At 41.6% G+C, this 26,530-nt stretch overlaps 1 protein-coding gene across 9 annotated transcripts in view; it reads right to left on the bottom strand.

Moving 5' to 3' along the window:
- SEMA6A (semaphorin 6A) overlaps nt 1-26,530 on the bottom strand; it is a 121,680-nt gene that overhangs the window by 27,363 nt on the left and 67,787 nt on the right. For all 9 annotated transcript variants that reach the window (XM_019746527.2, XM_019746532.2, XM_019746531.2 and 6 more), the window contains 13 exons: nt 24,663-24,723; nt 23,621-23,683; nt 22,801-22,902; nt 17,176-17,266; nt 14,256-14,375; nt 13,458-13,546; nt 12,406-12,623; nt 8,739-8,870; nt 6,415-6,570; nt 4,808-4,984; nt 4,286-4,426; nt 4,118-4,198; nt 1,421-1,479 (listed from right to left, as the gene is read on the bottom strand). In XM_019746527.2, the coding sequence (XP_019602086.1) occupies nt 1,421-1,479; nt 4,118-4,198; nt 4,286-4,426; nt 4,808-4,984; nt 6,415-6,570; nt 8,739-8,870; nt 12,406-12,623; nt 13,458-13,546; nt 14,256-14,375; nt 17,176-17,266; nt 22,801-22,902; nt 23,621-23,683; nt 24,663-24,723 (1,490 nt within the window). The remainder of the gene's footprint in view (nt 1-1,420; nt 1,480-4,117; nt 4,199-4,285; nt 4,427-4,807; nt 4,985-6,414; nt 6,571-8,738; nt 8,871-12,405; nt 12,624-13,457; nt 13,547-14,255; nt 14,376-17,175; nt 17,267-22,800; nt 22,903-23,620; nt 23,684-24,662; nt 24,724-26,530) is intronic.

Raw genomic sequence — 26,530 nt, 5'->3', positions numbered from 1 at the left:
TCCTAGGACATGGCTGTGCTGTGAGCCTTCTATTGTAGCGGACACTTTATAGAAATAGTAACAACCATTGTCCCATTTTCCATGTATTTACCTATTAAATCCAAATCAACACCCCTGTTTTTCTACAGATGCCAATACTACCAGATCATAAAAATATAAAATCAGCTAAGTAAGTTCACTCACATAGACACACGTACAAAACAAAACCTGTTTCCCTGAAAATGGAGCCTTAAGGCAATGTGGTTGAGATCCATGGACCAAACATCAAATTGTTTCACTGTACGAAAGTAACAGGTCTTTTGGCAATGACACTGTCTCCTAAGCTGAACTCTTAACTCGTTAGATTTTGTGTGTGAAGATATAATAAGCTGTTGCCAATATAAAATATTTGCAAACAAAAAAATATATATGTCAAAGAAATGGGAGCTAAGACTGCCTGTGTCCCTCTTTATTTGATTATATCTGATCTCTATAAGAGGCAGAAAGTAGAATGACACTGTAGAGTCTGAAATTTCAGAACTCATGGTTCAAAGATTTAGAGTTACATCAATGATTTTCATCACAGAATCAAATATCAGAAATGATACAGTTTCATTCCCTTAGGAGCTATTTTTTAGGTGCCATTTTGAAAGCAAACGTCTTGAAATTCATCATCTATAACATTTAAAATGCTGCAAACTAAACATTTTCTAAGAGTATGGTATTATTCTCTAAGTTAGTGTTAATAAAGCATTTTCAGAATATTAATCGCATCACAGGACAACTGGGCAGAAATTTGACCAGGATCCTTTACATGAAGTGCTAACTAAAATGTTACCATTTAACAAATTTTGAAATGAACTGAGATGAGCGTAATTTCTATAAAAAGGTTATTTTGAGTCACCTTGCACTTAGTCGGTTATTTCTGAAATTTTTGTTTATGGCAAATGGTAACAGACATAAATCTAATTTTAAAAAAAATAATTACTTTTGTTAGTTGATATGTTCAAGAATAATAAAACAGTCAAAACAATCCCACTCAATCAAAAAGCTAGAGTACAATGTTCAGCCGTTTTATAATTTGGCTAAAAATTACAGTGCACTAACATTTTAAAAAACAACAGAACTGTTTTTTCTGTTGTTTTTTTAAATGGAAATACTAATATAACTTACTGCTCTGCTGTAAGTCATACCTTCTAGAGTGGATTTGTTCCACAGCATTATAATAATAAAATAGGTGCCAGCATTTATAGCAACAGCATTGACAACATTGGCTTTAAAACACACTGTTTTCTTTATTTGATATTTAGAAGATGGTTTCTGTTATTTATGCATGTCTTGGTGCCAGCTGCACTCAGCTTCACATGCGAGGTAATGTTTCTAGGCCATTTGATAAAAGCATCTTTACGCAGAGGTAAACAGGATGAAAAGCTTTACTTACTGTGACAGTCTCCGAGGCCATCTGTATTGCCATGCTCTATGTCCTGTTCAAAAGTCAGGCTTTGCAAAAAGGAGGTGGGGGAAAAACAGAAACAAATTCAATAATATGAGTCATTATTCTGGAATGAGTCTTAAGTGTCACTAAAGCATCTAGCACAGTATGATAAATTGAGTGGCAGGTGCAAAAAAATAAGTAGATAACAGCTTGAAAACTTACCTCTGAAGTTTACAGAAATGAGTCTTATGTGAATCTCCCAAGAGAAGCCATGCTTTAAGCAGTTAATTCAGATATTATTCAGAAGTTAAATAGTTTGTAGATTATTTATATCCTTCTTTTCCTGAGTATTTCTTAAACATTTAAAACATTTAAATGTCAAAATACACTGTTACATAAGCAATATAGAAGTCTATAAATTAAAAAATAAGTCTTTTCCTCTCTACTTTCTCTTTCATCCTGCTTCCTTCCTAGACCTTTACCTATTTATTTCTTTACTAGCGATAACTTAAATAGCAAAGTGCTAAAAGGTACAGATGGGCAGAGGATACGTGGGGCCCATGAAGACAGGCCTTGGTGGTGCATTTTGCTGAGACACTCGGGCATTTTGTTCATCGGGCCCAGTCCTCATACAGTGAACTTCTTTTATCTTTAGAATTAGCCAGCAGGACTCAGTTTAGTTGATCCCAATTTTGTTGGCAATTTTGTTGGACGTTGCGTCCAAAGCATCCTAGTCAGGAGCCAGTCGAACAAATGCCTTCTTCTCCCCATCAGGCCTGCTCAGGGGTGTTGACCTTGGCTAGGTCAAGGTCATGGAGCTTCTTCCCAGCCTGTTTGATCTGGTGCTTGTTGGCCTTGACATCCACGATGACCACAAGTGTATGTTGTCTTCTGTCTTGTCTTGGCTGACGCGGTCCTTAGGGGAACTTGCTGACGGCACTGATCAAGCGTGTGCCTGCTGGGGGCGTCTTCCGACGGTATGTGGGCTGCCTTCGGAGCCAGTGTCTTGGGCCTTCGTTGGGTGGGTGAGTGTGGGTCTTCTCTTTGTGGCTGTGGACGCCTTTCAGCACTGCTCACTTTGCCTTCAAAGCTTTGGCTTTGGCTTTGGGAGGGGCAGGGGCTTCCTTCCTCACTTGCGGTGTCAGCTATTTTCATTTTTAAAATAAGCAGACTGGAATCATTCAAAGGAGTATTGTCTTTTTGGGGGGCAACTTTGCCCTTCTTGCCACAACATAGTTGAAACTCCTATTATGCAGCTGCCTTCTGAGTTTGTGAACCACGTAAGAAAACTATTTTCTAAGTCACACCTTGAACTAGTGATCTGCCAGGTATATTTTCCAATGTGTTTTGCTGTTAAACAATCATATCCTCAAAGGATAAAGATTTCTAGTGGTAACGAGAGTCTGTATGCACCAAGACCTGAAGGCCGCTTTCCAGGGAAAGTTTTACATGTTTTGAGCTATATGTATGTAGATCCTTACGGGACAAATTTTGGACTTCTCATTGTTGACTTAATGATTTTTAAAAAATCAGTCTTATGGCCTTTGGTTATACTTTGAACATAGAAAGGAGATCGTTCATTTCTTAGCTTCCCTCACTGTGCTATGTGATCCTTTCTTCTCTTCACTTTAAGGGTTCCCATGAAAAGATATAAAGCTCTAACATCATAGTATGTCAATATTGCTACTTACAAAGCTGATCTAATAATACACAGTGAGTCAACCTTTCGCAGTAGTAAAATTTCCAGGTCAGACTTACAGTTACCATTAGCTCTGTCTATGGGAATACTTTCCCTCAAATTATGCAGGTTGGTGGTCATCAGCTATGCCCTTCTATCTATCTGTCTATTCTAAAGTGGAAGAGGAGCTTCAGAGCTATGCGAGGATGATTCAGTTCCCCCTTTGGATCTGAGGAAGTTGAAGGAATTGGCTAAGAAAGAACTGTGCTGCCATGTGGCACCTTCCGTGAGTTGCCATAACCTGTCAAGGATGTTCATTGAATAGTTTTCCAAATATTATTTTGGATTTCACATCCACAGGAGTAAAAACATAAAAGAAAGCTTTTAACTAATGGCCTTCTGAGCTTGTAAAGACAGGGTGACAGTTTTAAGCACCAAAATCACAGGCACAGTAGACTGCCCTGCTCTAGCTGATCTGCTGGGAAAATGCCAAGAATTGACTACCTAACGAGAAATAGGGTCAACTGTTCTTCAGTGCAGGAGAAAGGTTTATTGGATGTATACAACATACTTGCGGTACAAACGCATCGCTTAGCAAATGCTCTGCGATTTTTTCTCAGCCTGGTATGGTCAATTAGAGGAGCCAGTTTTGCTATGGCTGGACAAACCACATCACTAATCTAATCGGTACCCAACTGCTCCTTTTCTCTGCTGTTTTCGAACTATGATGATTAAGGCATGCACCTCCTTGCCCCTCTCTCCAGGGAACACTCGGAAGCCCACTGTATTTCGTTGTGTTTTTAATCAGCCTGAGGACAGATGATTCATCATTTGGAAATCTGTCATGGGTGATATTGGTGTGTTCTGTGAAATAGCAAAAGGCAGGAGAACGGCTGGCAGTCCCGTTGGTGAGGTTTGCCCGGGAGGCCGAGTGCAGTGGTATGTGTGAGCACAGTTATTCGTACGCCTAGAATATAGAGCATCCAAAGACCACTTTATGCTCTCCCACACCTCGGGCTCCTTACCTGCTGCTGGGGGACACATGGGCACAGGAACCTGCTTCCTTTAGCCATCCGCAGTATGGGTCTCTGGAGGCGATGCAGGTTCTGCAGGAAGAGGATGACCATGAGCTACCCAGGGCTCTTTTCTAAGCACTGTGGACTTTCTAAGGGTCAGTGAGGCAAAGTACATACTTTTTACACTTCCCATGTCGTTCACACCGGCCAAGGGGAACCTTTATCACACAGGTGGAGAATGCAACATACAGAGAGTTGCTTGCTTTGTCCAGTTGCATTCCCATAATCCTCTTGTCTTCTATCCCATCATAGCTGCACCTAATTTTATAAGGCAGGATGATATTATTAATAGCGTCTCTTGGGTCAGTTCTCTCTTTCCTGCCACCACCCTCATATGCCACCTCCCATCCCAAGGTGATCTCTTAATCTGATCTAACTGAAGGTGAAACAGATCCTTAGGCACATACACACACACACACACACACACACACACACACACACAAGCACACAAGCACATATAAACACATACATTAGTGGTAAGGAGAAAATAATGCTTTTATGTATTAAAAGATTTTTACAATAATATTGAAAGACATGTAAAAATGCACAAAACCTAAGTCTGCCATGATTTTCTCGAATGAAAGGGATCATAATAACATAACAAATGATTACTAAGAAAGAACCAAACATCCTATGTACTTTTCAGGGTTGTAAACGCTCATCTCCTCCAGGAAAAGGCTGTCATTTAGGAAACCACTGTTTCCTATCCTGGCCAAGAACTTCAAGATGATTCCCTTCTCTGATCCCAGGAAAACCACAGTGTAATTCTGATACGGCCCAGCAGCAGTGTCCACCGCAATTTTGGTCAGATGGTATCTAAAATGACAAGATCACATTTGTTACCTCTTTTTTGGTCTATCATTAAAGTGTCCCCTTTTCCACTTCAAGCAATTGTGACATAGCTTTCGAGTAATAACCTCAAGAGAAATATATGCATGTAAGTAATGCTCTCAAGCTGTTCTGGTACGTTATTTCCATATGCAGAGCATTAATATGGCTCCAAGGGGAGGAAGAAAGTATGTGTGTGTGGACGCTAAGTTATACATAATAGACAGCCATAACCATGTGAAGTCTCAGCAATTATCCTTTCCGTGAGCAACAAGGAAAGACTGATGTCTCCTATGAAGAGGGGAAGAAATAAGGGAACTCATTTAACATTTCATTTAACATTGAAGAGAAAAGCAGTGGCTACCATTTTTCCATACTCTTCTTCTGAGGAGCAAAGCCTCATCAACAAAATGTCAGATTAGAAAGCTTTCCAATTGTATTAGGCTGGTGTAAAAGTAATTGCGGTTTAAAAGGTTAAAAATTGCAAAAACCAAATTACTTTTGCCCCAATCTAATATGTAGAGGGACTGAGAGTTCTGAAAGATGTGTGAGCAAAACAAGGTCCATTTAAAGCCAAAGGTGAAGGGCATCAGTCTTGTCACAGGTCTAGGGTAAGTCCTGTTGGGCATCCTCTTGCTCTGAAACCCCTCAGCCAGTCAACACTCCTTGGACACCTGTTTGTCCTAAGCACCATGGCAGGAACCAGAAAACATGGACCCTCCTGCAAATTACATTGCTTCCATCTTATGGTCAAGAGCTATTATAATACTTTAATATCTTTCAGTAAAGTCAGTTTAAAAATGGTGGTAAAATTAACATCTTGTTTGATGAGTGCCACAATTGGATGGTCATGGGGAAAGCCTGTTGAATTGTTTGGAAATCATCTCTAAATAATACAAGGAGTATTTAATGCTATCACAGATTTCAAATCAGCAATCCTGTCTCTGCTGCCCACTACTTCAGACAACAAATGCTAACGTATGAATCCGTCATGCTGCTATACGTGTGCAAATGCTCCGTTTGCCCGAGCTCCATTTGACAGCTAACATCCCAGGCTCAGTGCTCGGATGGAATCTACAGCATGTTTTGCAGCCATATCCAGCCAAACAGGTATCCATAGCCATTGACTGAGTCTCTTTCATTTCTCCTTTACTTTTGCACAGAGTGGATTAACGGGCTAATGCAGAAGGAGATATCTTCATCTCCTGTAATTACTGGCGTGTGTCCAATTATCCTGAAAATACCAGAACTCTTCTCACTGGGGATGTGGAGATCGGGGTTTGGTGGCATCCACCCCACTGGCCAGCATTTCACCGCTGAATCAATGCCCGGGATAAGATATTTGTGGCAGGACCCACTGATACGAGCATGACAGAGGAGGGAAGATCCATTTAGGACATGGTGTGCGTGGCACCCACCTGACCATCGTCCTCAGGAACCACGGCCTGTTGATGATAGAAGGCACGGCCTCATCCATGAGCGGGTGGGTTTTGATGAAGCTCAGGGTATCGTCAGGAAACTCATTGGAGGTTGTGTATTTTTCTAAGGAGGATGAGCCAGCACAGCAACCTGGCCTAAAAGAAAAAAAGGGAGGGAGCTGTTTCATGCCTTTTGGCAAATTCTTGGAATGAACTGCTTCTCTAAGCATCTGGCATGAGGGAGAATGTATCGTAGGCTGAAAGGGGGAAGTTGAACAATGCAGAATGCCAGCAAATAAAATGTGATTAGATTTCCTCCAGGCCGCCTCCTCATTTCAGAGAGGAGCCTCAGCACAGGGCATGTCAGCCTTGGCTGGGGCAGCTTGGCTTCCCCCCAGGGGCACAGGCAAACCCCATAAATAGTGAAGGAGCGAGCTTGAAGCAAGTCGGGGAGTGTGTGACTTGTACGTGTCTCAAGGACTGCTCTACCTGTCCCATAACCCCGCTAGAAGTACTTGAAGCATTTGCTCTACAAAAGGAGAGAATTAAGCTGACTTTTCCATAAATGTAGACAACAAAGGCATTCAAAAAGCTACCAGACAATATATGCAGCAACAGGACGCCATGTAACCATATCTCATTACCTGGGGGTCACAGAACATTCGGGTTTTGTTTTTTATTGATATTTTTGTTTTTGATTTGGGCAGGTATGAAAAGCCAAGTACACAAACGATTCTCTCCTGAAAGGTCATTTCTTTATTACTGAACAATGACATGAAAATTCATTTCTACAAGAGACTCTAGGGTTTCAGGAGTCAAGGGCCATCTCAGTCAAGTCAGATCATGGGGACACCGATGCCAGTCCTGTCCAGGCACCTTGTTTGCATGCTGGTGGGGGAGAGGGAATGGGACTCTGACAACGATGGCATGGTCTAGCCCCGGGCACACACTGCTATTCCTGGTACTAACCTAGCCAGCCCTGTGGAAGCATACTGGTGTCTGTAAGAGGGAGGAGGCAAGCACGTGGAAAGATGAGGGTAAACACACTGCCATCAGTAGAAAATCACTTCCAGCATGTTTCCTGGTGAGGGCTGACAGCATCTTGTACACCCGGGAGAGCATATTACAGAACTTCTCTCTGAAACCCGATCTCTTAGGCTTAAGCCCCCTTCCTACTTACCCTGAAGGTAGTTAACAATTCCAGGCATTAACTTAGAAAATCTGAGGTTTCCAGGGTGTGCATTTTGTACCTACTCTGCTCTCTGTAAGTAACTATGCACAGGCCAGATAATTCAGATGATGCAGACAGATGAACCATCGAGGTTTCTCCCCTGGGCATAGTGGTTCACATCTAAGTTAGTTCAATTCAATGAATTGGGCTAGGTGTTTTGTGAGGGGGACTGGAGGTTGGAGGAGATAGTTGGAAACCAAAAATATTAAGAAGACATTGGGCTTTCTTCCACAGGTCCACAAATTCAGTGAAGACAGCTGGGCACAGAAGCATTTTCTCTGTAACTTAGATTGCAAATGCTGTAATGTGTGCCACAGAAAGAGGGCAGGCACGGGGTTGGGGTAGAGTTTTCTCCTGCCCCAATTAGAAAGAATGAATTAACTGGTTTAGGGTGAGGATTTGCAGGAGATTACATAGGACCAAGAGGTCTCTGCATTGTCTCTGGACAATAGGTTCCCCATGAAAGCACTTCTGGAGCATATTTCGGGGAGAGGTAAGCTGCACTGCATTTGGACCCCAAACAGACCAGAATCTGGCAGACCAGAGACATCTTAATGGCCCACTGTACCTGCTGGTCTCTTTCTGCCCTGGACCTGGGAGTCCTGCTCCAGCCTGGTCACAAAATGCATGGAACACATTTTATATTTGACATTTTATTAGAGTTTAAAGACATAAGTCTCTGTAAAATTGAAGGGAAGCAGGGAGGAGTGGCGGAAATAATCTATCCAGCTATGTGAACTCGCACAGTACATTTTATACCTGTCTCGACCTCAGTTTTCTCAACTATACACCATCGGGAGTGGCTGGGCCTGATGGTTCCTGTCATCCTAGGGTTACACTGGACACGCCACAGATGTTAGAGGGTAAGTAAGCGAAAGGCTAGAGAGTCAGTGTTTTAAATATAACTACAGGTAACTCTGGATCTTAAGGGAATGAAGGTAAATGACCTCATAGGCCTTGCTGTTGCTCTGGCGTTCGTATCTGTATGGCTAGAATGGAAGGCACTGGTGTGCAGCTCACAAGTACGTTATCAGGGGCGCAAGCTGCACCATTTCTGGAAGTTCCAAATAGTCATATAAATACTTGCACGTACCTGGGCTTAGGCACTCGTTCATCAGGAACTGGTGTCCAAGTAGAATCCGGAGACTTCTGTTCTTTGAATCTCCCAGTAAAAACATTGGCAATGTCGCGCATGTCATAGGCACAAACTGCAGACCCAGGGATGCTGCAACATGACATTGCAACGTGGTGTTACTCACGCCACAGGCACACATGCAGCCTGGCAAACATACGCCAAAAAAACTTGCCTCTTACCAGCAGTTGAAATTTAAAGTTCGTACCCACAACACAATAAATGTAAGGAATCCTAGTGCATAAAGAGAATGTTTCTGTGAATCACATTTGCATCAGTGACCTTAAAGAAAAGGGCTAGTTACGGAACGCTCATAGAAAAGCTCTGCATGTCTTCATTGCTTCTGGAACCACTTTTGTTTATAAAGGAAGAATAGCTGAACTGGTGATTTAGAAGTTTCATTAATTCCCTGATATTAATTATCAGTTAATAACCCAAAGATAAAAATCTTTGGAAAATATCCTACATCTCTAATATTGGTGAAAATACAAAGTAAAAATGCTCCCACTATCCACATGCTGCTTCTTTGGATTTGGTTCCTCAAACTAAGGACCCCAGGAGTGAGAATGTATGTGTGGGGAATTCATTAATGTCTTGCTAGTCACTGTACATTTCAGGTTCTACTGCTGGTTTATTTGCATTAGGCTGAACAATTGAAGTCGAAAGTACTAAAACTTTCCAAATAAAGTGCTCTATTAAGCCCTAAATAATAATAATGACGGTAATCTCTACCTATAATTACATTATTGTGTGGCACTCCTGGAAAGACTTTGGGATTTTTTTTTTTCCATCAGTGGTTAGAGTCATGAATTATTCATTCATCTGGGTACAGTGTTTCAACCCATGTGTGTTTTTGACTATGGTTGTTCCTTGATTTTGATCAAATAAATTGCATGCGCCAGCTGGCCAAGAGTTTTAATCAGCCTTTGAGGTGGTGGCCAGTGCACAGCAGGCGTGGCCAGGGCAAGACGTGGAGCCCGCAGGATGGGGACACCACCCAGGGCCGAGAGAAGGATTTTGCACGTAGTGAAAGGATATGGAAGTCACTTCATAAATGATTAGAACTTGATGTGATGCTATACCTTTAATTTCACAATGATTATTGAAATATTACTAGTAAAGCAAGAAATAGGGAGAGGATTAGAAAGCTTAAAACATGGTGGCAGGATGAATTTTAAAATTTATATGTATATACATTGTTTATAGAATTGAGTACATAAAGACAGTGATACCATTTGTTTTGAAATTTTAAACTTCTAGCATTATTTATTTAATTTCGTAAGACTCTCTTCATATCTCCCTTTCCTAAAAGTAACAGGTGTACGTATTTACTTTAAATGGTAAGAAAATAGGATAAATATTGAAGTATTTTATGAGGTACCTCTAAATAACTATAGACACCCTAGGATTTTATAATCTTACCAAGGTTAGAAGCACATGTGAAATCCTTTCTTCCTTCCCTACTTTACTCCCTCCCTCCTTCCTTTCATCTCTCCTTCCTTCCTTTCTTCCTACCTTCTGTTCATTCAACCTATATTTATGGAATCCCTAATCTCAAGCAGTAAATGCTCCATAAATAACACAGAGTCCTGCTCTCGGTTGACTCACAGTTCAGTGTGGAGGGAAATGACAATGACGATGATGATGATACCTACTCCAGGCCATCGGGCGAGAGCAGTATTTAAAGAGGTATGCACAAGGTCTCATAGGAAATGACTCGAGCTCCGACGTGGAGCATCCTAGGGTGTCGGGGCAAACAGATATTGTTTGGACGGGCAAACTTGGCAGCGAACAGGGCATGAGCAAGCATGGTATGTTCAAGACAGATCTTAGCTCCAGTAAAGCCCCTGGAGCTGGAGGGGGGAGATGGGCCAGAACAGACCATGAGGGTGCTTGGTGCTGTGCCAGGGAACTTGGGCTTTATCCCCAGGGCAAAGTGGAGCGCTTGCAGGGTTTGAAACAATCGGAGAATGACCAAGTTTGTATGAGCGGAGGACGGGGTGGAGAGGGATGAAACCAGAGGGAGTAAGACCATAGATAGAAATGAGTATGTGCATTTTCACCATTTTCTGATTTTACTGAACACATATGCTTCTGAGACTGTATAAACAATGCATTAATTGGATGTTTCCTCGGAGCCTTTTAAGAAAATCCTTTAAATGGAGTATCTGTAATATGCAGAAATCTACTACTGTAGTGTAATCACAAAGGAATTCATCTTTAAAAAAAACAATAAAAAAAAAACCACCCCAAACTAGAAATGTGCATTGAAATTCCACTAGGCCCTACACCCCATGTGTTAAAACAGTATTCTTTTTCAACAATCCTAGATAGATGGGTTCTGAAGTATGAACAGTCAAAGCCTGAATTGTTATATCTTTTCTACTCTGAAGTCTAAGAATCCCTACAGATGCTTAAAGCTTACTTAAAGCTAACTGAATACTTCTTACTGCATTATGGATTCGTATTTTCATAATATCTTCTTTGGGGAAGTCTTGACTCTTGCCCTCCACATAATTGAGGAACATTATTTCATCCTTTAGCTTGTTTTGTTCCGGACTCTACCCGGTTCTGAGGTGTTTCTTTCTAAATGCTATCCTCTGATCTCATGTATGTGCCTGTCATCTAGGCAATCATCAGGTTCTTACGTCTTTGTGAAAGGTATAATCCAAAACAAAACAGTGTATTTCTAGAGGAAGACAATATAGCACATCCAAAGTTCTACACAGAAATGAGAATATAGTACATGATGATGCCCAGCGTTACGATTGTTTTTATACAATAGTGCCAGGACTCTAACGGTCAGGAGAACTGAGTACCAAAGAACCTAAATGCCTGCTTGCTTTCTAGTCTTTAAACTTCACACATTTCCACTGCTCCAGGGACAATTATTAGTGTATTATTTAATTGCTCAAAGACTTAAACTAAAAATATAAAAATAGGAAAGAACAGCTGACACTAAGTATTTCTAGGTACAGTGTGTGACGCCTCGCTCGAGCCCTCCAGAGTCAGACAGTGGAGCTGTGGTTGGGACCCAGGTTTCTCTGACGAGATAATAACCAGGGTCCCTTAGGTGGGATACAAGATGGACTCATCTCAGTACTAACTTGTACTCTGTAGCATTTTAATAAGTTTCCAGTGTTTTTACTCCAAAAGAAACCAGTCTAGTCGTAGAAATACTAAAAGTCAATCAGAATGTTAGATGACCTAGGAGAGAATGGAGAAACATTCTTGAGTTCAAAGCTGCCTCTTCTGTCTACTGACTACCTGGACCAGGTACTATAACTGTGTTCAGTTCCCTCAAGTGTAAACACAGGGCAACAGTATTCAGTTTCCAGAGTGACTGGAGGGGTTGAGAAACAGCACACGAATAGTGTTTATACGCCAGGCATATAATTAGAAGATATTGTTATAATTTACCTAATTACTTTCTCTAAAATCCTAATCTAATAATGCTTATAAGTGACTGTTAATTTGTTGATGAAAACTGAGTGCTAAGTGCTTCTTAGCTACAAAATAGTGGATGGCAATTTTTCCATCCGTTGTGAATCTTGCGTGTTAGAGGGGACACGTGGGAAAAGGAAGCCCAGAAGCACCGATTAGGTCAGCACAGCGAGGGCGTGGTTACCTGTTATAAGGTGTGGAGAAGGTTGCCAGCACAACATCACGACCATTGATACGAATCACGTCTGTAACCGCCTGGAGGATGTTGAAATAAAAATGAGAGTCCCCGGGAACGGAGCAGTTCAGGCGTGCCTTAAGGAAAGATGTCCACTGCTTCTCCAGGACTCTTTGAGACCCTCCCATGTCATTCTTACAAACCTGAGCCACTCTGGGGAAAACTACCTGCAGAGGAAAAACACATGGGGAGGGAAAATGAAATGCACTCAATTTTTCAAGATCTTAAAATTTACCTTTCTTGAAAATAGAAACAGAAAAACAAGGTGCTTAATTTAAGCCCGTGTTTCTAAAATCAGTAGCGGGAAAAAAAAAAAAAAGGAAAAACAGCATGTTTTAAAAGATAAGGCTGTGGCCTTTAATACAGAGCCATAAATCCTTCAGGGGATCAGCTCCCAGCCACATAAACTCATTTCCATACAGACTGCTTAGCTTTTTATTTCCTCAAACAAAAGCACACTTTGTATGCACCATCCCTGCCATCCTCACTCGCTGCCTCTGGGCCCCGAATCCCATACTCGGAATTCCTCTAACTGTGCAAGCCGCCCTGACATTAATCGGTGCCCTCCAACTCAGTGACCTTGATTAACTCTCTGGTACAAGTAACTGAAATGGACATCCCCTAAGTGATCTTCAGCTTTAGTCAATAAAGATAAAATTCATGACCCTCAGTTTGCTTAAAGATACTGGAAATTTACTCTGTGTGGAGCAACTCAGTTAAAAAGAGAAAAATGTTGAGTATACCTGGAAACCACATCTCAAGATACTTGAAACTCAGTATGAAATCAACTAAAAATCTGTTGATTACATTTTCAAAAGAAATACTTAAGAGGTTCCTGGTAATCCGTTACACAGGGCTTTGAGGCAGCACAATGTTTCACTTCCACCAGTTTTTTGTCAGGATCTCCTCAAAATGATGAGCGTGTCATTAGATTTATGATTCCTATTTCAAGGTAATTCGTAACAACATCGATCCAAAAGTGAAACATGCTCCCCTCTTACCTTTCCCATGGTGTTGTACTCCACGGCTATTTCCCTGAAGAAGAAGTAGATATAGTCTCCATAGTCCACTGCTTGGACAAAGTATGGTTCTGTGGACAAATTGGGAACTTCAGTTGGGGACATGTCACAGAGTTAAAAGAACTTTTATCAGTTGCAACCAAAGATGTTATTAATTAAAAGGGCCATTAGATACTTGGTTAACACTAATCATTTCTGATGACTTCACACATGCTAATGCTGGTGAATTTCAGAAAGCATTTGAGTGTGAGTGTGTGTGTGTGTATATATATTCATATATATGTTTCAGAAGTGGTTACAACCAACAATGAAGACTAAATCAGTATTGCATATCTCTGTAATTTTATTTTCCACAATGGAATGCCCATATTACAGAACAGATTTTGTACACATCTTCCTGTTACCCTGACTCATACAGGGTTATGAATAGCTTTTTTCCTGTCTCCCACCACCTCTAAACCACTGCTCCCTTCTATGAATGAAATGTTCAGTTCTTTTCACGTAGGACTCAAATGAGACTTTGAGGAAGGGAGAGATAAGTATAATGTATTCCATTGTACTGGCATTGGTAGTTTTGTTAATACTCCAGAAACTTATGGGAAGTGAAAAAAGGAGGCTAATAAATCAGCTGAGGGAAAAGATGCAATTTCCACCTTCCTGTCTGTCAGAAGCCATTATTAAAATGAAACTACAGTCTGGTCCCTTGGGACTCTACATCTCCCTCAAGACATGTATCTCCCCCCAACTTCCCCTCTTTTCTTCATTTAATTGTTTGTTCACCTTTCAACCATTTTGAATCGTGCTTGACGGTCCGTAGGGTTGGGCTGTCTCCAAGGCTCCGGTAAATAACTGCGTCAATGGCAAGGAAGTCAGTCACTGTGGCTGAGTATAGTTTTCCATCTTCGAAGAAGAAGAAAAGATGTGGATGGGGTGGGAGCAAGACAGTGAGCATGGGGGAATAATAGAGACATCCCCCAGATTGCTTTCCTACATCAAGCAAATGAGATAGGACATCTGGGAAACATTCAAGAATTGCTGGAAAAATATTTAGCCCACATTCCTAACCATTTTAAATTGGGATCATGAGAGATGCAACATTTTTCATTTTTCAATTGCATAGCAGTTGCTAAGGAGCAGCCGCTCAGGGAACAGGGTAAATGAAAAATGTTGTTGGCTTCAGTTGATTAGATGGTCCTTGATTGAAATCTCAAGGCCAAGGCCCCTTGGACACTGCTATTGCCACCATCCCGCGGTAAACTGGATTAGCTGGGAACCCAGGGAAACTTAGAAGCTGAATGTATCACCAGAAGATTTAAGTTCAAGCAGAAGTAATGGAGTCCTCAGACTGAGCAGGTGAGGGGAGTTGAAGAAGGGAGATTCACAAATAAGTAGGAGCTGACTAAACTGCTCCTTATGTCCTGAGAGGCGCTGCTCCTCTACCTACGTCATGAGAGCCACTAAACCCTGCCAAGCCAGCCAATAAATATTTACTTAAGTATTTTCAAAGTCACAAACTGAAAACATTGTGACTGGATGCCAATGCAAAGAAAAAAGGGGGAGGGGTGACAGTTCAAACTGGCTTTCTTTATGCCTTCATGCTTTTGGGGAGATAGATATGCTTAAGGATGCAGCCAAAGGAAAAGAGACTGAATTAAGACTAAAGATTAATCCCTAAAATTTTTGGTTCTTTTCCTGGATTAGCAAATGTTCTGCACACAAATAATCCAATGGGATATTCTAGAACAGCAAAATCTATATAGATGAAAAGAAGCAATAATTACATTCTAACTAAAAAAATTCCTTGATTCATTTTTAATGGATTACATATCTTCATTAATTGTATGTCAAAGTGGCTTATGTACAGTACAGTATTCTTTAAAGTCTTCCATTTGTAGGAAAGCACCATGGTTTTTTAAAAAGCTTATCCAACCCTACCTAAGCAAAGTTGTTGATGTCTGCCTTTGGTCTTAAAATAACTGAAATTTGCTCAGGTTCAATGTAGAGCTGTCTTAAAGCTGTATTATTAACAGCCACATATAGGTAAGTGTTGACTCTGTGTGTGTGTGTGTGTTTATGTCTCCTGACCACTCTCCAGTGCTCTTTGTTTTACATCCAACACTGGGTATCTCACCAGAACTTTCACTTGTAAAACAAGCATTATTCTGGCATTCTTAATAATGAGAGAGCCATTCTGTTGCAGCAAGGACCTTCTGTTAATAAGGGCTGAGCTTGTGTGAGGTTTCAAACACTCCAACACTTATTCACATATACATGTGGGGGAAGTGGAGGGGTAGTCATTGTGTTGTCTTCTGTGGCTTGCTTTGTGTAGCTCCTGGAAAGTTGGTGCCTTAGTAAATACTCAGCCCACTCTCCCCTTGCTATCTCGTGCTACAACAAGTCCTCTTTTTAGTTTATAGTTAAATTAAAATTATCCATTGCAGCCCACATCCTCCATGGTACCAACTAATGCAGGTTAAAGTATCCAAAAGGTGCGACAGTGGAAGTTACATACTTGAGAACGTCTCTTTCTGTTGGGTTTGCTCCTGCCCAGGCTGACATAGATTTGTAAGAGTTTGTGTTTCTGACAATGCTGCTTTCGAGGAATACTGTGTTCTAACTTGTGGGGTTGGGGGACCCAGGGAACCTTTCCTTCTTAACTTGGCACAAGCTGTTTCTATGTACTGTGACTACAGATGCAGGACCACAAATGGATGACATTGAGCCTGAGGTTCGAGGAGCTAATCTTGTTTCATAATCAAAGCCCCCAAGGCCCTTATCTAGCTACGATGTGCCAGTTTTTAGCTTTTGTAATGGGAATATAGCTAATGCTTTATGACACGCTATAACCATCACGATTATACCAACACTGTTCCATATATCCATGTACACAGCTGGCAATGAATTCCTAAACAAATTCCTAATTAAAACACACACAAACTTATCCACAGAAATCCCAATCTGCAAATGCTGGCTTATTTGCTGCTGCTTTATATATTTTGCAATGGAAGGAAGGGGTGAAGAAGGGGAATACGAGTCACCTTAAGCTAACCAGCTGCTTCCCCTCAGCCACTGCAGTCTCTCCATCAGAGAGAGGCATGAAACCCAATCAGGTCAATGATGTGTGAGAAGGTATCTGCTGGAAACTTGGGGATATGTGGCCTCACTGCTCTGAGAACTTCCAGAAACTTCCTTTTGTCTCTTTCCTTTTCTCTATGTGGACAAGAAGATATGTAGCCCTAATTGGGGCTGGTAGGCACCCTATGACTGTTGAGAGCAGCCAGCCTCTCTCAGAGAAGGAACTGAGAAAGCAGAGAAATGAAAAGGGCCTGTGTCCTGGATGATGTTATTGAGCTGCTGACTCAAACCAACTGCTGCCTTAAATAATCAATCTCCATCAGTGGTTTGAGGTGGGATTTTCCATTATTTGAGCCCAACAGGCCTTAACTGATCTGTCACTTGTCCGGTGCAAAGCTGTTAGCCTTTTCTAAAGGCACAAAAGCATGGGTAAGTGTGGCAAAGACTTCTTTTTAGAAGCAAAAGTCCAATTTCCATACTAATTTCGAAAGGAAAAGGCATCTTAATTATAGTATTCACCAGAGAAAAAAAGTACAGCTGTGACTGCGAATCCTCCAGAGCAGGTTTGCAGTGACAGGTGGGACACGGGAAAGCAAATGCAGTGAGAAGAGATCAGGTCATTTACCTGCAAACAGTGCAATGTTGGCATGTTTGGCATCGTAAGGGCATCTGGCCATTCCACTGAATTCATCCCCCAAAGGTTCCAAAGTATCCATCTAAGTGAAATAATAGGACACAATTAGGAACAGACAGTAGTAATAGCAACTGATATTTATAAACCACTTAATGTGCTAATTCATGTGCATGGTACAAATAATCCTCAAATAGCTCTGAGATAAGTCTATTGGTTTCAAATTAGGAAACAGGTTAAGAGAGATTAAATCACTTGACCAAGGTTCTATAGCTGGAGAGTCTGACATTTAGTCATATTTGCTTGACTCTTAACAATTACAAAAATAGATTCCCATATAATTCTGCAATGCTCTGGAAATAAGTGTCTTCTCCTTGAAAAAAGAATTTCTGAGGCAATCACCAGGAAAACCTACTCTCTCCCTCCTTTACTCCCCTCAAATTATCTATTGAAGTTTAGTGGTTACCAGAGGGTAAGGGGTGGTGGTGGTAGATGAGGGAAAAGGGGATCAAATATATGGTGATGGAAGGAGAACTGACTCTGGGTGGTGGAACACACAGTGGGATTTATAGATGATGTAATACAGAATTGTACACCTGAAATCTATGTAACTTTACTAACAATTGTCACCCCAATAAACTTTAATTTAAAGAAAAATTATCCATTGAGTCATGAACTCTACAGAGAATGACCTCAGTTTTTGGTTTTGTTTTGCGTGAGGAGTCCTGCCTTTTGGGTTAAATCCCAGGAGAAAACAATTCTTTCTTGGGTTACCTGGTAAAATAGTATGGCATCAGCAAAGGCGGAGTACCATGGATGCAAGCAGAACTCAGGTGGCTGTTTGCACCTGCCGCAGAAACATGTCCCAACCTCAGATCATGGAGATGAGAAAGCGGCCCCGAACCTGAGGGGCTCACACAGGTCAAAGGCACTGAGCAGTGGGGCTGCCACTTGACTTCCGTTTCCTAGTGCCACACCCAGGACTTGTTCCTGTGTGCTACAGGTTGTTATTGGCTTGACAGTGAGTTTTGTTTGGCCATCTTTGTATGTTTAAAAAGGGGAGAGGGAGGCAGGGAGGAAGGGAACTTAGCCATATTTTAAAATGGAGATTGCATACAAAGACCTGGATTTCTTGCTTCTTTTGAACAACTAGGAGAGTCAGTACAGGTCCTTCTTACCGAAGAGGCTGAGCAACAAACTATAGCTGAGTAAAGGACACCCCTGCCATTTTCTTCAAACAAACGTGATCTCTAGTGCCAAGTCCCCTTTACCCCTGGAATATATCAGCATCCTACTTGCTTCACTCCTACTTACCTGCCTGGCCCATTGACATTTGCTGTTGTGGCAAAGCCTTGTTACAGCTGTTCACTAAATTCCATTTCTCTTTCCTCCATATCGCACTAAACTACATTTAACATCGTCTCTTGCAGTTAGGAGTGATCGACATGACTGAGCTCTGGCCAATGGAATGTGAGTGTAAAGCTATGCCCCACTCTAAGTCTTGTCTCTAAAAACCTTCCAGGGTCCTCTGCTCCTACTCTCTTTCCACATTCCTCCCCCAGACACAGAGGATCCAGTGAGGAATTCCAGGACCCGAGGAGATGGCAGAGGTGTGAGCATGCTGGAGCTTGGCCTTCTGAGTAGCCTTCTAGAACAGAACCTGTCAGTGACCCACACTCGCCTGCCATGTGAGCAGGGAATGAAGCTCTGTTGGTCGGCCGCTGACAGTCTGGTTTCAGCCTTCTACCTCGTGGTCTTCTTCCTTACACCAGAGGAGTTTCCTAGCATTTAAATCTCAGAACCGTGGAGTCCACAAAATGATCTCCACATCCTTCATGTTTTCAGACCCTTCTGTGATTGTCTTGTTTATAGTTTTAGGGTATTTTATCATCTGGCAGTTGTACGGTTTGACTACATATATAAAAACTGAAGGAAGATAAAGCTAAGATAGCATTGCTGCTGAGGAAGGGTCCATGGAAAGGCCGTTAGCACGAAATTAAGGTGCCTTAAATCAAGGTACTTGGAGTCACTGCCCAGGAGGAAAGAGTGAGGTTCTTACTGAGCAGCCATTAGTGTGGTCCAGTCAGTCATGCCTGTTCCCCTAAGTCTCTGGGAACCATTTCGGGAAGAAGACAGGCCTTTTCTATCTGAAGCCATTTTGAGATGGCTCCCTTCTATTGAAGCTATCCTATTTGTTTAAACTGTACTTGAGAATCACATAAAACAGCTTTGTTAAAAAGATACGTTTTGGGGGAAAAGATGTTCAAATCAGATATCCTTTAAAGCAAATGTACTCTACCCTCCACATTTTTATGATAGTCTTTTTCTGATATTCCAACAATACCTTCCTGTTGAACTGTAACAGACTTAGCGGTCTTTGGTCCCGGCAAGTATTCAAAAGTGACGCTTAGTAAACAATGATGCAACAAAAACTCCCTTATCCCTAGCAGTGCACTCTGTAATCCTGGCAATGGGGAAACAATATCCAGGGGGAGATATATATATATATATATATATATATATATATATATATATATATTTTTTTTTTTTTTAAGTGTACCTACTTCTAAAAACATGGCCATAGCTATAATATATTGGTTTGTGAGTTTTGAAAGGTCCAGAGACAAAACATTGCCATGGTGAAATCCTCTTTCCTTGAAATAAGAACTAATCCTTGCATTAGTCATCAAGTCGCAGACTTGACAGCAGCCCCTGGGAAATTAAATCACTATAGGGTACAGATAATTATACTAAGAACCAACCTGACTTTTTTTTTGCAGAAGTTCAAGAGGTTTAGAGAACGGGAGGGAAACGGTATGGAGTGTAGTATTTTCAGATTTATAGTGGGTAGCCTTCACAATTCTTCCCCAGATAATCTTATTTGGGGCTATAATCTTTCTAATACATTCAGCCTACTTTTGTTATAAAAACTATATAAACAAGGGCATGGAGCAAAGGCAGAGACCAAAAATTTGTCACCTTCCTGCTTTAAGATAGTCTAATCAGCTTGATGCTTCCACACTACGGGACCTGGGATTTTCGGTGGAAGACTGGTAATTGTTTTTGCTTTGAACCCTTGGTCTTGATCTATTGATAAAAAAAGCTTAAGAAAGAGGCTGTCTATTCTTCCTGAAGCCAAATGCATTCTGTCACGTCCTGCTGTGCCATGTGTCTAAAAGAACACTTCTGAGCAATGCCAAGTGTTCTTACGACCAGTCACTGCTAGGCATATAGATGGGGATTACACGGGAATAACACTGTCTGTGGTCTCTGAGAAGATCAGGCTCCTGGAACATGTCTCAGCAGGTGAGGCTAGAACAAGCGAGAGGTGAAGGTATCACCAGAGGTGAGGCATCCTGGGGAATGGTACGTGTGTGGGAAGAATGAGCTAGATCATTCGTAGCCTGTGTATCACAGTGCCAACAAAACCTGTAATTTGTCATAAAAGATAGCTTTCCAGCTAGGGAATTCGTTAGCATTTGTTAGAAGCATTAATCTTAATGAGTCCTAAACAATGACAAACCGGAATGGAATATTAAGTGGTAGAATTAAAGTAAAAACTTTAGTAGTATGGTGTTACTGTCTAGAGGAAACGTTTGGACTGTTACCTCTATTAAACTGAATGGATCCTGTCATTATTTAAATCTGATATTTTATGAGTATTTTTGCATTAACTTAGGCTTTTAAAAATACTGCATTAAAATATCACTTATCTTAATTAATGGATTTTTCCGGTGCTTTACATTTTGCACCTGAGGCCAGCGCCTCACTTGCCTCACCCTAAGCCGGGCTCTTGCTGGCGCCCTTTCCAAGCATAAGATGGAAGAGGGCGTGAGGGCAAAATCGCCCCTCCCTGTCATGTCTACACTAAGGCAGAGGGTCTTTTAAAACTGTCGCAGCAAAGGCTGATGAGCCCTGTGGTTCTGATATGTTTTTGCATTCTTCACACCCCAGGGTTTCACCTTATGCTGGTGAAACCCAAATCTTTAGTGCTCCCTGTGTCTGTGTCCTCCCTAAATAAAGGCTCACCCATCCATCTTCCTGTTAGAGATCTCTTTTCACATCCCATAGGCATTGTCATCCACAGCGCTAAGCACACTCGCATGTGCAAAACGGAACCCCATCTTTTCACTGCCCTGCTCAACCCCACTGCTCTTCCTTTATTTCCTGTCTAAACTGGTGGCAGCCCCATCCATCCACTTACCCAAGAGACAGCCCAGCAGTCATTCTAAACTCCTCTCTCCCCTTATCTTGCACTTCTTATCAATTATTAAGTCCGACTGGTTTTTATCACTTAAGTCTTTCTTAAATCTATTCTCTTCCCCTTTGTCCCTGGGGCCACCTACCTCTCCAGCCTCGTGTTTGTTATGACTTGTTACTTCACCATTCAGCACTGTTACTAAATGAAGTTTTTCAAGCTCAGTAGACTGTTTCTTACTCCATGCCATTGTTCATGCTGTGCCCTCTCTTCACCTGGCTAACTTCTGCTTTTTTAAGACAGAGGATAGGCATTATCTCACTCACTCTTTATCCCACAAAAATTAACTGAGCACCTGTTTGGAGGCACTGTGTCAGGCTCTGGACAATCAGATTTGGTCCCTGTACTCACATGGCTTATGGGTTTCTTCTAGGCTGGGAGTGCTTGTATTCCACAGGGAGAGGGGATTGTGTGAAGAGAGGGGTCATCTACCTCTTTCAGAAAGCTTTCCCTGACTCTTCACCTCAGGCTGAGTACTTTGTGTTCTTCCATGATGCCCTGTGTTAACGTCGTCATGGCAGCAAAACCCCATGGACTCGTAGTCTCGTCTCCCTGTCTGGCTTCCCTAAGGATGGACGCCTCCTGTCTGTCTTTACAATTTCAGTGCCTGGCCATGGGAGAAACTCAGTGTGGGTTTGCTGAACGCAAGACTGTGGCACAAAGAAGGGACAAGGAGAGCTAGCGGGTGTGGAGCCAAGACCGTAGAGCATTGTCACCTCTGCTTTTGTAGCCGGGAGCGCCCACTTCTCTGGCAGGACCTCTGTCAGCTGCATCAAAACTAACTAGATTTTTTAACACTCTGAGAGTTATTATTTTCTTTTTTTCCTTGCATGAAGGCCAAGATAAGTAAGGCCATGGTTAAGTAAGCCGGGTGCTAAATGGAATTAAATTCCTGTGCTCTTGAAAAATCTTACCTAGAGGAAAGACTGCAGTTTCCAATGGCCTGATTTTGAGATACCTTTTAAAGTAATCACTCACAATATAAGTGTGTTTTTGTGCTCAGAGAGGAGATGGTGGGGTGTGAGGGAGAAAGAGAAAGGGAGAGAAAGGAAATCCACATGGTATATAAAAGCAAACTGTATATGTGGTAAGTATGTCGGTGTTCTGAACAATCAAGAATAGGTTCTCACAGAAACTAACTTTGTAGCTATGCTTTCTAAAGACATGTCAATCAATCCTGAACTAACAGGAAGCTTAGAAGCCTGGTCAGGATCACTCATGTGGAGAAATACATTAAGTCCAACGAGTGAGAAGAACCCAGGTGGCATTGAATTTCCCCTCTGAGGTGGCTGCAGGTACGATCACAGGAAATTCTGAAATACCTCCAGGATATGTGGTTCCAACAGACAAATCACACTTACCTTATAGTTTCTGCAGGAAGGGTTGAAGGCATTAGTTCCACAGACAAACAAAGTATCATTGTTTTTCTTTAGAAGAACTTTAATAAAGTTGTGACACTCCTCCTGAAAAATAATTCAAACATTTTTGCATCCAGCACATTCACTACAGAAACCCCTCCTTCACCATATTCTGTGATCTGCCGACAGTCGGCTTCAAGTGAAGGTGGCTGAGGATCTCCTCTGTTAAGTTAGAGCTCCTCCTGATGTTTACCAAAAGACAACACTGACAACAACAGTTGACTTCCCAACAGTAAATAAAAACATGGCTTAGAATGGAAGTGTGTTTATGTCCCCAAAGGAAAGCAAACCTGGAAGTCACACCCTCCCATCATATTAATTTTAATGTCGGATGCTCCGGGGTCCTTTGATATACAAGGCTCCCGGCTGAAGTGTGTGTTTATGTTGTCCTATGACCAAAGGAACAGACCCCTGTCAGGCGGCAGCAGCCTTTTCTCAGCTCTTCTGCAGAGCCCCCGAAGGCTGTGGACGTGAGGTGGCCTATGGGACGGCGCACTCAGGAGTCCGGGGAGTCGGCTCTGTGCCTATAATCCCTGGTGCCCCGAAGTGGTTCATGAGGCAGCCCTAGCAGCTGTCTTAAGGTTTCATCACATTAAAAGCAAACTGTTTTTGCAAATTAAAGCCTTCAATAAGTTGATGGAAAAAGCAATTACTGGGGAAAAGGGACTAGCATGATCTATTCCACATCACGGTGTATGGCTGGAGATAACAGTCAAAACCTTAACCCAAAGTGGCAGCTGCGAGAGAAATGAAAATTGCCTACCTTATGTTTTCCCTTCATTCTGCATGTGTCTACATCAGCCTGTCTAGATTTCCATGTCAGTTTCTGGAGGGATCAAGAAAGAAATCAATTAGAGCCCAGAGGTTGTTGCATTTGATTTTAGAATTGTAAGCGTACCCTTGGGGAGACTAGGGGCTGAACATATATTTATTGAAAGCTTTCCACACCCTTTCTCCATGATTAATTCACCATAACAACAAAAGATTAGGGGTAGAAACGTTCATTTAATTTTGAACTCCTGTGTATTCATTAAACTATAAGATGATCTTCTCTTTGAGATAAAGATGAAGGAGACAGGAAAAAAGAATAAACAACTGTGGAAATTTCACATACGCATAAGATACCCAAATTTTTACTTGCTAAATTATGTTCATTTTGATAAAATACACGTGCTTGCTCTTTCCTTTCAGTTGATAAATCAATTTTCATTAAGTAGGCGTTTTCCATAAAATGTGGAAGTCATTTTCTTAAAAATAAAGGAGGCATTCACTTTGGGTGGACGAAGATTTAATTCAGGTGATATGCCTTCACGTAAATTCATGGACTAAAGGGATCGTCTAGTTCTGTGGCCGTTTTTATTCATTGAAATACCTCCATGTGGGGTTACCAGGGAAGCCTAGGTTATATTATATTATATTGATCAAATTCCTGAACCACAATAGTCGAATCAGACGTAGTGCTGCAAGACATGGACACATAACACTGAACCATTTGTGGCCCCAAGTTTTACATATGAAAACTGATACTTTCCTGGACAAACATGGCAATAGTTTGTTAGAGGAATTTAGGAATTACCTAAACCTCCAAAGTGTACGTGCTCACATATTTGATAAATAAAACAGGATGTACGTAACTGTTTCTGAACCTGTGTCAAGCCCTAACCTACCCCCAAATTAAGATTTCACAAAATGTTCCAAATTATTATTAGCCATGTCATCTCAATCAGTGCATTTAAAATATAGATACTCTTCAAGAACTATCCTAAGTGCCTCCATTTCAGAAAGATGGTTTTAAAACTACTTACTTTGCTACAGTATATTTCTTCTGTATGTGATGTTTCTATATCAACAGTATAAATATGGTCCCTGTAAACAAAGAAAAATTAATAGTGTCAAACACAAGAGTCAAGACAGTTCGTTTTCTCCCGAATGAGTGAGTGTGTGACTATATCATCCAAGGCAGATAAATCCACATCCATGTTACTGAGAAACAAGACGTCCACATTCAAGCATGCAGGTGTCTCTGTATCACACTCATCGCCTTCTGATGTGGTGGCATCTTGCTGTCTGTATGGACACCTTTTATGAAAACTTGCCTGTGTCTCTCTCATACTAGGACGTGACACCTGTATACTGTCATTCAGGAAAGAGGACTATGGAGGTTGAATTGGCCCCCAAACCGGAACACAGATGGGCTCACATCCCCTTTCAGGATCATCAAATCCATGTACCAGACACGTGGTGTTCAACGTGCCACGTCAGTTCATGCAGGGGGCTAACAAAAAGCTAATCTTCATCTCCATCTCTCTTTGGAAAATGTGTGTTCAGCTTTGGCTTTGATGATTTGATTGGCAAGATGGAAGATAATAAAGGTAGAATTACTTCCAGAAGTCACTCTTTTCCTCACACAATGATGGTCAATTAAGATCTAAAATGTACTTGGGCTAAAGTTTACATTTCTTGCTTCTGTTCACCTTCCTGTTTTGCTGAGAATTTGGTTGTCTTTACGATTTGCTGCCAATCTGCTCTTGGAAAGGGAGAAACGGAATCAGCAGCTCAGGTGTGGGGCTATATTTAAACATCCCCTTCTGTTTGAGCTGAGTACAAGGGCGTTTTTGTCTGGAATTCAGAAGAAAGAAAAGAACTACACTCAACTGGGGAGATGGGGGGCTAGTGAGGGAAAGCAAAACAGCTCATTTTCCCTTGAAATAACATTGACTTTTTCTAAAATGCAGGAAGTCCTGGGGCTGGAAAATTACCCACAGCTTTAAACCAGGACCTCAAGGCTCCCATGCTGACTTTCAAGCCCCCTCATTACTTAAAAGAAGCGGGGAGGGGAGAAGAGAAAGGAAAAAGGAAAGAAAGGAATTATCTGCTGTCAGGATTTACTTCAGTTTCCTCCCCTTCCCCCCCAATTCTTTGGAAATTTTTGCTACTGCTTTTAGGGAAGGTACAACAGAGAAAAATAAAAACAGGCTCTCTCATGTGAAAATAAAAGGAGAGGGCAAAGCGTTTGGCTTACAAAATTCTCTTGCCTGTTACAGAATGTGTGTGTGTGTGTGTATGTGAGAGAGAGAGAGAGACAGACAGACAGACGGGGGCGGGGAGAGAGATAGAGAGACAGACAGACAGACGGACGGACGGACGGAGGGAGGGAGGGAGAGAGAGAGAGAGAGAGAGAATGAGGAGCCTATTTTGTAAATTGCTGAATTGGGAAGTTCTTTAAACTTGAGTTGGGTGCCAGAATTGCCCTGCTCTTTAATTTCGAGGCAGTTTTATTGCATTCCTTTATTACTTGTTTGACTTCATTGGTGGTGCTGTGGGTCAGGCTCATTATTGGAATAGAATTGCCTATTACTTTGGTATCAGGTCTGAGATGACTCCAGGCTTTCCTTGCCCTGCCTCCCCTCAGAACTTTAAGTAGGAGCTGAATATATGAATTGTAAATTAAGAACTGATTAATATGCATTGGCAATTCCTCAGAAAGCTCTCCGATTGCCCCCTTCTGGCATGGCTGGTTTATGTTAATTAATAGTTTAGAGAGTAAAGAAAAAAAAATGAATTTAAAAAATGGAAAATAAAGCAGAACTGAAAGGGGTTCTTGACATCAAGCCCCAAGTTCTGATTGGAAGCTGGCTTGCCATTGCTGACCCCAGTTGTCTAGAAGAACTGG

The sequence above is a fragment of the Rhinolophus sinicus genome, linkage group LG03 (assembly GCF_036562045.2).
Source record: "Rhinolophus sinicus isolate RSC01 linkage group LG03, ASM3656204v1, whole genome shotgun sequence".
NCBI lineage: Eukaryota > Metazoa > Chordata > Mammalia > Chiroptera > Rhinolophidae > Rhinolophus > Rhinolophus sinicus.
This window is presented reverse-complemented; position numbering and strand designations above follow the sequence as displayed.